A 10,285-nucleotide genomic window follows, 5' to 3' on the forward strand; every position below is an offset into this window, starting at 1 on the left:
TGCTTTCCCTATTGTTTTTGTTGTTGAATGATAAAATCAATAAGATACATTAAGATACATTACTTAATAATATACATTAAGTCTATGTGCCTTAAAAGTAAATTATATTCAAATATTTTGCTAAGAGCTTGACAAACCCATGGTAGATGGAATGACTTGATAGAAAGGCCACTGTAAAGCACCATATGAAAATACAAGAATGAGGAACAACACAGAGGAACAATCATTGGAATCACTTTCAGAATGATTTTTTCCCCAGCGGAACGATAAAAGCATTGAAAGCCATTCAGAATTTTTAAAGCATTTCAAGTCTCCATCAAAACGGGCAATTATAATTTTGCAATATTTATAGTAAATTATTTATCTGTGCGCAGCATTATTATTATTTATTTATTTTGTGTCCCTGTAATCTCTAATCTTTCCCAATAGACAAAGACACTCACGTATACAATTTATTTTCTTTGTTTGAGAAGCCTTTCACCTAGATAGGCATATCAGAATAGGGAAGAAAAGACTATCACAGCTTTTGTTTCATGCGGCCTTTGGCAGACTGCAGCATGCCCTTGCAATAAATAAAACGTTATCGTTTACTGCTGTGGACGCTAATATAGTTAATATCATTATTATTGTTCTTGGTGTGTGAATGGGCCTTAGTTGTGCATAGTTACACTTAAGTAGGCCTACAACTTTCCTTTGGATGCACATCCAAAGCGCATTTAAAGTTCCATGCATCTAAAAATGCTCATCAATTGCACAATATGTGCATAATCTACAGCCTAACTTTTAATATATAAATTCTATAATCGGTGTAAAGATTCATTATAGCCTAATATAAGGCCCACACTGAGCAATTTCCATTTAACTTACATTAAATGTGGTGTTATGTAGGTCCTAATTGGAAAAAAAATCTTAATATTTAACCAGCAGATTAACACTATAATTTTGGCACCCTAAGGGTAGAATTCACAACAGCTCAGGTGATCCCTATTTCATCCCTGTTACATGGCATTTACGACTGGGCAGATTCTACAGTGTGTGACCAGGGAGTGACGCATTGCAGGTACAAACGCACCAATCAGAGTCATCCGCACAACCGAAACGCGTACAGTATTCTTCCGCCGTCAGCTAGTCCCGCTTGTACTTTTGCGTCCTTATCTGCCGATACCACAATACAATACTATTTTGTTTACGAATAATAACACACGTCAATTTAATCAAGCTTTGTTTAAGGTCCGTGGACAAATATTGCGGTATTTCCGATGCACCCCTAGCCAGAATGCAGTGCGTTCGGCGGATAAATACAGGAAGATGGGAGGTGTTTATGTATGACCGTTGAGGCGGGTCTATACCAATATTCCGACCACCATTTGTGAATCTTTCACGGAGACGGAGGGAGACAGACAGAGAAAAAGACAAAATGGTGAGTGCACGCCAATCTTTCTAATGAATTATGGATATGCGTTAATTAAACAATATGTAACATTTAAATAAATCTGTGTGGGAGCAAGAAAGTCAAGAAATAGAAAAATAATAGTTTTCAGTCGTTTACAGAAATGTGCCGCCAAATTTACGGTTAACGTACAGTGGATGGACCGAATGAGGGAATATTCGCGCCGCTCTGCATTCTTCGGTTTTTGATTTTCTTTTTTCCTTTTTCGCAAATATCACAGGCTAAACCTAAGAAATTCCGCTGCGGAAGTAATACTAAACTTCAGGGGTGTGCTCGCGCCCCTTTACTTTCAGTTTCCTATTCAGATCGTAGTTATTACAAAACTTGGTAACGTTATTGGTGTTCAGCAAATCACATTTTTTACAGGCTTTAACATTATTTGATATTTTCTTCATGCTTTGGGTTTGTAGCGAAAGTATCATGGATGGTTTAGTTAAGTTGACAGAGCAGCATCACATGTGGGCTGCAGCGCGGTGTTATAAAGGGCTGCGTTAAGAAAAGTAACTGTTAGCCGGTTAAACAAACAAAACGTATATATTGTGAGGGGTTTTTGTTGTGGAGGATTTATGTATTCTAATTCGTAAACCATCTTAAGGATCGTAATGTTCAGCATCACACTTTTTGCTTATATCTTTTTAGTTTCATGTGCATTATGTTACTGGTCAGATTGGCTCGTTCTGAAATAGCCTGCAGTTAAAGTTACGTTTCGTCTTACTGGGTTACTCAAGCACAGGAGTAACTTACAACAACAACAGTAAAAAGGTTAAATTACTATCTAAAATGACTGTTTATAGTGCCACGAGGGAATAGTTCACAAGGAATCAGGTGGGTGGCTGAACTGCTGTTGTTAGGAGTGTCTAAAACCCGGCGCTGTGTTGAGACTTTATTCTCTTAAGGTGGTGTCGTAACATTTAGCTGGGAGGGAATCTGAGGTCTTTGTTTGGTCTCACGGGTTGTTAGGCATTGATGTCAGAGTACCAAAATACTACGAATTCGTAGTGAGTATATTCTTATAAACATGATTTATTCATACGGTTGTTTGCATCTCTTCCCATCCCCAGGCCGATCAACTCACAGAGGAGCAAATAGCCGGTAAGGTCCTTTACTTGCTTTGCTTACACACCCCTTCAGAGTTTCTGCATTGGCTTGTGGCGTTTCAAAATAGCCTGGCTGTTCTAGTTTGTTATAATTTGCCTTTTAAGGTGGCATCTTAATCAAATCTGTGAGCAGGGATGGGTTATCACCTCCTTGAACGTGAAGACTTGTAACTTTTGCTATAAAAAAAAAAGTGAACCAAACAAAAATAGATAACGTTACTTTAAAAAAAAAGAAAAAGAAAAGTGAGCCAAATGCATTTGCTTATGTTTTAGTATTATTTTGCATGTTTAAAGTAAAACATTTAAAGTGGGTCAGTGTTCTGTGTAACAGAGGAAAGCCGGAAGTATCAAATAGTCTCATCAACACTACTCAATGGACAGTGTTGGCACAGAGGGGAGTTTGCATTGCCCTTTAGTGTTCAGACTACTGTGGGCAAATGCATGCACTGCTGAAATGCAGTCTCACTTGTCACTACAGTTTTGTCCTGTCTATGCCTGAAAGGATCAGTTCTCGTTTCTTTTTAAACTGATCAGTGACAGTTGCTGGACCTTCTTATAAAATGTTATCTTGTGAAATTAAGTCGTTAAGATAATACTTGAGGCATCTATACAAAGTGGTCTTGTTTTGCATGGCTATGCATTTAACTACGTGTGCTCTGCAGGTCTGATTACTCAAGGCCTTACACTAGTACTCTTGGTCGGTTGTTGCCATGGCTCTGGGGTGTTTGTGTGTCTTCCACGGCACCCTGTCATCCTAGTTATTAATCTATGAAGGCGTTTGCTGTTACTTGTCTTGCCTATAGACAACTATGTAATAAATACTACTTTTAGCTTTGGGAACTTGTTTTAGAGTTTGAACTCTGCCTTTACTAACATGTAATACATGGCATACAGGACAAATTGCATATAGGATCTACAAAAGTAATTTATTACTTCAAAATCTTGACATGAAGTCAACTTTACCTGCTCCTTTTGTTTATTGCTCAAACGGAATAGTGATTCGCTGTTTATGACATGTTTATAAAAATGTGGTTATGTGGCTATGTTCACAGAGTTCAAAGAGGCGTTCTCGCTATTTGACAAAGATGGGGATGGTACCATCACCACGAAAGAGCTGGGAACTGTTATGCGCTCTCTTGGTCAGAACCCTACAGAGGCGGAGCTGCAGGATATGATCAATGAGGTGGATGCAGATGGTGAGGACACATTTTTGCTGCTACATTAGCCATCAGCATGATGTTAACTCTTGCGATCATGGTTCAATTTGCATATGACTTGAAACCATTTCCCTAAAGAATTTTCATGATTAAAACATTATCTTCACCTAAAGTGCTTTGGTATTTATCTGCCTGTGTACTTTGCTCTTTTATCAGGTAACGGAACAATAGACTTTCCCGAGTTCCTGACGATGATGGCAAGAAAGATGAAGGACACCGACAGTGAGGAGGAGATCAGAGAAGCTTTCCGCGTTTTTGATAAGGTGAGGCTTTGAAGAACTGTTGCATGCATTTAACCTGCTATTAAGGCTTTGCTGGTAACATTCCTAGACTTGAAATAATTTGGATGGATCGTTGCTCACTGGGTTTTGTCAGGATGGGAACGGCTATATCAGTGCTGCTGAGCTGCGCCATGTGATGACAAACTTGGGGGAGAAATTAACAGATGAGGAGGTGGATGAAATGATTAGAGAAGCAGACATTGATGGAGATGGTCAGGTCAATTATGAAGGTGAGGGTTGTAATTTGCATAATCTGCATTTGAATGGCCCTTGTTTTGGAGTTGACTCTTAAAACTTCCCCTTTTCTCTTTCTTTTCAGAATTTGTACAGATGATGACAGCGAAGTGAAGGCCTTGTACAGAATTTCTTGTATAAAATGATATGCCTTTTCTTGTTTTTAATTTCTGTAAAATGTTTAATTTTAATTTCCACCCATCCCCTCCTGCTGTCCAAAGGATTTGCATGTATACTATAAGATTTGAGTGCCCATGCCTTCCCCCAACTCCTACCCATTGTAAACAATCTTTTAGAAGAAGCAGTTCTGGGACCAGGTGATGCGTATAGGCACATATACTGACTACGCGCAGGCCTCTTTCCCCTTCGGTTGCTCTGTCTGCCTGCCCACCTGACAAGCGGTGACATCAAGGGTCCAGCTGACTGACAGTGTGGCGTCTTTTCAACAATTTTGGCATGAATTTGTCTTTTTTTCCCTCTCTCTTTTGATTTTATGCGGAGGTGCAACTCTGCATGGACAATGGACTGAGTATAAATAGAAATGGGAAACGTCCTCAGCTTTGCACTATTGCAACATCTTTGAATTCAATACTAACGGGTTTATCGCCAGGTACTCATACACTCTAATCTTTTTGTATTTGTTCTGTTCTTACTATGCTTTTTAATTAGTCACTTTTCTTTTGTAACTGCTTATGGCACAGCCATGCCTCAGAATCCATTCCAAGTTGTATATTTGTTTTCCAATAAAAATAACAATTTACCCAAAAACTGCTTCCATGCCTTTTTATTTGAAAAGATTGCGTGGTTGGGATCAAAAAGAGAATTCTCACTATTTTGGTTAAACACTGGCTAACAAGTAACACGTATGTTGCTGTTATTAAAATGCATATACTATTGTTAGTCCACTCTTTAGTAACATGATATTGGTTTTACCCACCCAACTGATATTGACTTGATTAGTTTTGCATAGTTTTGAATTTACATATAACATTGTCAAAAGAAAAGTTGCTCTAGGACTACTGATCAGGCCTGTAGCAGGCTAATTCTGTTCCTGCTCAAAGGTCCTTATTCTGCTACGCCTTTTTCTATCAGACCACTGCAGCCTCCTTAAAAGGGCTTGTTGAAATGTTGCCAGAGATCCCCATGTTAGATACACAACAGATTTTGTAGCTGCAAGGCTGAAATGCAAACACTGCCCGAGTGTTTCATTGTTAACAGGCTGTGCACAAATGGTGATGGGCCTTTTGAAGTAATCACGTGTAGGTAACTGCTAGTTTGAGGAATGAGCAAAGACTCATTCGCAATGCAAACAAATGCGAAGCGATGGTGATGGAGGCCAATGAAGCATAAGCGACTCGCTGTATCGAGGAAGATGTGTGCATCTCATCTAAGAGAACTATTTACCACCATGCTGAGCTTTCTGACGTGTGATATTCATGTTCCATCACGTTTCCTAGCAACCGTGAATTCCAGTCTCACGGGTAGCTGCTCTTTCCCTTTTCCAGTAGGCTCTGAAGGATCATCGGGAGTTGAGCAGTGCTCCCATGTTCACGTCATGTAACTATGCGACTGAGTGACGATGGAGATGTGCTCTGCGGAGGTAGTGTAAATAAAAGACAAGGCCAGACCTTGTATTTCTGAGGCCAGTATTTGTAGCCAATGGTCATATATGAGTAAGAAAAACGGCTTTTTGTTTTTAGAAAAGGATTAAAAGGCACAGCAAAGTCCACTTGACAACAGAGTCATGGGACCTTGTGATATTACTGTGATGCAGGCTAACAATAGCTCTTCCCTTTATTATCATGATATCAGGCCACCTTTATCACAGCACTATAAAACCTTCTCTCAAGTCCTTGGACGCTCTTATGGCATGTGCTTTAGTCATTTCTTCATTATTAAAAAGAAGAACTAAAAATTAAATGAGGTTCAAATCTATTTAAAGTGCAGTCATCCTGTTCTGTATAAATCTAATTTCTGCCTCAGATAAAAATGTATAAAAAAAGGTCATTGCAATTTGATTTATCATATTTGTAATTATTTCACAACTGCAAAATTAATTTCACTGTGACTATATAGCGCACAATTAAAACTTTGTTCATATTTTCCATATAGTAAAAATAAATAAAAAATATTTTCTTAAAGCCTTTATATTTCTCAGTTGTAGCTTTAACTATAGATCACAATTAAAACAATCAGAACTTTATCGCACATACATACCAATCATATCTGATTTTTTTGTCTTGATATTGTGACTTTACATGTCAGAATTTCAAGTTTATCTCTCAATGTAACTATAGCTCACAATTAATACTTTCTCACAAATGCTTTAGAGTAAAACATTTAAAAAGTTGATTATTAATTTTTTATATTAATTTGATTTCTCACAATTGTGACCTCATATTTGCCACTATACATGTCACAATTTAAGTTTATATTTAAACCTCACAATTACCCATTTAATTTTTTTAATCAGATGCAAAAAAAAAAAACCACACAAAAAAACATTCTTCCATAATTCTGAGATCATTAACCATTGGTAACATTTAGCATGGGAAAATATTGAATCATCCCATTAACAAAAGTGTGGTGAATAAGCTATTCCTGTAAAATATCAATCTTTGTCTTGTTTTTTGGAATGCATCGGCTGAAAGTGCTCTGCTCATCTGGTGACTGGTGCTCATGTTGTTGCCATCCTTATGATTATTGCTATCACTCAGCAAGGACACAATGCCAGCCATTCTCAGAATGTGTCAGCCACCTCACGTACAGCCTCCCGTACCACATTGACACTTAATAAGATCATCTTTCTCCCCAGGTCCTGGCTGTCCACCCTCTCTGTGCGTGGTTTGGCAATCGCTGTGGCCATTATCACATGTTGCTGATGGATATGTGTGTGTGTGTGTGTGTGTATATGAGTGCGAGCACACAGCTGCTCCTGTTGTTGTGTCATGATAAATGGGAAAGGGGTGTTTAATGGGCCCCTGTGCACTTCTGTGGTTATTTTTCAATCCTGGGTTCAGAAATGGCTCGGGGCGTCGCACCCCCTGGGCCCCGTTTGTACCAAAGAACAAGCCAAAAACGGAAATCACAGGAGGACACCAATGAGAACCAACAGTTATTTCATACAAACGCTATAGTGTTGGGCAGTTCAAATGCATTTTCCTCAGAGACTAAATTAAATCTCTAATTTAAAGGAACAAGATAGGTCCAGTTAAGCCCAAGGTTTGATTAGCCTCCTTGTATGGCAGCCAAATCCAATTCTCCTATTCTCTGCCAGATTGGAAACTGGTCCAGAAAAAGTTATTTTAATGAGGTTAGCACTTGGCAGCCTCTTGGTCACAACAGGTCTCCATATAGTCAGGGTTTGGATGTGCCAAAATTAACACCTCTTCTTGAGTCTGTTTACCCCTCTTGCCTCTGAAGGATTGAGTGACTCGTGCCTTGGGACTGGGAGTCTGATGACATATAATGTTGGTGTAACCAGATTACTAGGTGTGATTTAACCAAAGCTGGGTGGTAACTATATAATTCAATCATATTCCAAAAATTAAGTAATTTTAAATACACTATATTGCCAAAAGTATTGGGACACCCATCCAAATCATTAAATTCAGTTGTTCATCACTTCCATGACCACAGTTGTATTAAATCAAGCTCCTAGGCATACAGACTGTTTCTACAAACATTTGTAAAAGAATGGGTCGCACTCAGGAGCTCACTGAATTCAATTGTGGTACCGCGGTATGATAGGTTGCCATGTGTGCAATAAGTTTATTTATGAATGTTTATTTCCATATCCATTTATGAAATTTACTAAATATTCCACATGCAACTATTAGTGGTATTATAACAAAGTAAAAGCAATTGGGAACAACAGCAACTAAGCCACAAAGTGGTAGGCCATGTAAAAAAGTGGGGTCAGCGCATGGTGAGTCGCACAGTGCGCAGAAGTCACCAACTTTCAGTCAGTTGCTGCAGACCTCCAAACTTTGTGTGCCTTTAGATTAGCTCCACAACAGTGCGTAGAGAGCTTCATGGAATGGGCTTCCATGGCAAAGCAGCTGAATCCAAGCCTTACATCACCAAGTTCAATACAAAGTGGCGGATGCAGTGGGGTAAAGCACGCCGCCACTGGACTCTAGAGCAGTGGAGACGTGTTCTCTGGAGTGTTTAATCTCGCTTCTCTGTCTGGGTTTGGCAGTTGCCAGGAGAATGGAACTTGCCTGACTGCATTGTGCCAAGTGTAAAGTTTGGTGGAGGGGGGTTATGGTGTGGGGTTGAACTTGGCCCCTTAGTTCCAGTGAAAGGAACTCTTAATGCTTCAGCATACCAAGACATTTTGGACAATTTCACACTCCCAACTTTGCGATAACAGTTTGGGGATGGTCCCTTCCTGTTCCAACATGATAAAAGCAAGGACCATTAAGACATGGATGAGTGAGTGTAATGTTAAGGCACTAGACTGTCCTGACCTCAACCCGACAGAACACATTGGGATGAATTAGAGTGGAGACTGTGAACCAGGCCTTCTTGTCCAACGTCAGTGCCTAACCTCACAAACTTCTAGAATAATGATCAGAAATTCCCATAAAAACACTCCTAAACCTTGTGGAAAGCTATCCCAGAAGAGTTAAAACTGTTGTAGCTGGTAAGGGTGGGCCAACTCCATAAAAAAAAACCCTGCGGATTAAGATGAATGTCATTAAATTTCATGTAAGGCAGACGTCCCAAAACCTTTGTCAATATAGTGTGTATTATATGTCTCGATATGAACATTTTGGCCGAGACGACACAGGTAATTCTTTATACTTGAAAACAGATATATTGGGCAATAAATCTAAATCCAAACTTTTATATAATTTCTGAGAGACTAATTACAAAAAACAAATCTCATCATACATATTTTGTTAGCTGGATATCGGCTTACAATTAATCATACAAAACAGTATGAATAATTGTAAACAGAGATCCAGCTAACAAAATATGTTTTCAGTCAAAGTTAGTTCTGAATGTTCTCTAAATCTTTAAATTTCAGTTTTTTTAAATGTAAAAAAATAATAATACTTTAAATATTGCAAATGTTAATGGAATGTTCCATTTAGCAAACATTGAGGGAAGGTTGCTTTGGGTTGCTATTAGTGTGTTGGTATGTGGTTTTAAGTGTGCATTTTCTAGGGAGTTTTGGGTTGTTTTAGTGTGTTGGTTTGCACTTGCTAGGGTGTTTTGGGTTGTTTTTAGGTGTGTATTTTCTAGTGTGTACTTGCTACAAGCCATGTACCAAGCACACAATTATAAAAAATGCATTATTCAATTCAAAACTATCATGGCGAATAGTGCGGCTCTGAAAGAAGTGTCTCAGCTGAAAGAAAATAATCCATTATTAATATGTTTTAATGTTTCGGGCAGATAAGGATAATATTAAAATAAACATACAGTATACTGGCCGATATCAATATGGATAATTATATTACATTTCAAACTGCTCATAACCAGATTACAGATTACTATTTATTATTAATTACATTATTATGTGTTATTCACACATGGCAGTAAATTGTTAAAAATGTACTGTTTTCTGTAATTAATCTTTCATATATTTGAAAAGTTATATACATTCACATTTTTTTGGAAGGGGGTTGTGAATACATTTTTAAAATATATATTTTCTATCTCTGTATTTTTACATCAATATATCACAAGGCTATCCTAGTCAAATCAATGTGATAAACAAGTTAGATCAAAAGTAATCTAAAAGTAATCAAAAATTGCCATAATAGATTACATTACTAATTGCAATTTATGTCATATAATTTGAAATCAGTAACGTGCTACAGAATTTTTGATTGATGAATGATTTAACCAAACAATCTCTATGCTCGTCATCATTTGGTTGCTTTACCGAAATCCAATAGACTAAAAATCAAAAGCGATCTGTTTCCAACAAAAAATGATATCTGGAAACTCACTGGATAAAATTGAGTCATGGGAGGCCTGATGTGGACACAA

The 10,285-nt window shown here is 38.0% G+C and overlaps 1 protein-coding gene across 1 annotated transcript; it reads left to right on the plus strand.

Annotated features, from left to right (window-relative positions):
* Positions 1–1,295: 1,295 nt before the first annotated feature.
* Positions 1,296–5,047, plus strand: calm2b (calmodulin 2b, (phosphorylase kinase, delta)). The gene is made up of 6 exons (XM_067429473.1): positions 1,296–1,420; positions 2,512–2,542; positions 3,600–3,743; positions 3,921–4,027; positions 4,140–4,275; positions 4,365–5,047. The coding sequence occupies exons 1-6, from the start codon at positions 1,418–1,420 to the stop codon at positions 4,391–4,393; spliced, it is 450 nt and encodes a 149-aa protein (XP_067285574.1). The 5' UTR covers positions 1,296–1,417; the 3' UTR covers positions 4,394–5,047.
* Positions 5,048–10,285: the final 5,238 nt, after the last annotated feature.

The sequence above is a fragment of the Pseudorasbora parva genome, chromosome 21 (genome assembly GCF_024679245.1).
Source record: "Pseudorasbora parva isolate DD20220531a chromosome 21, ASM2467924v1, whole genome shotgun sequence".
Lineage (NCBI taxonomy): Eukaryota > Metazoa > Chordata > Actinopteri > Cypriniformes > Gobionidae > Pseudorasbora > Pseudorasbora parva.

Coding starts and splice junctions, on each gene's coding strand:
- calm2b (XM_067429473.1), top strand. Junction 2,543..3,599: donor CACAGAGGAGCAAATAGCCG/GTAAGGTCCTTT, acceptor CTATGTTCACAG/AGTTCAAAGAGGCGTTCTCG. Junction 3,744..3,920: donor CAATGAGGTGGATGCAGATG/GTGAGGACACAT, acceptor CTCTTTTATCAG/GTAACGGAACAATAGACTTT.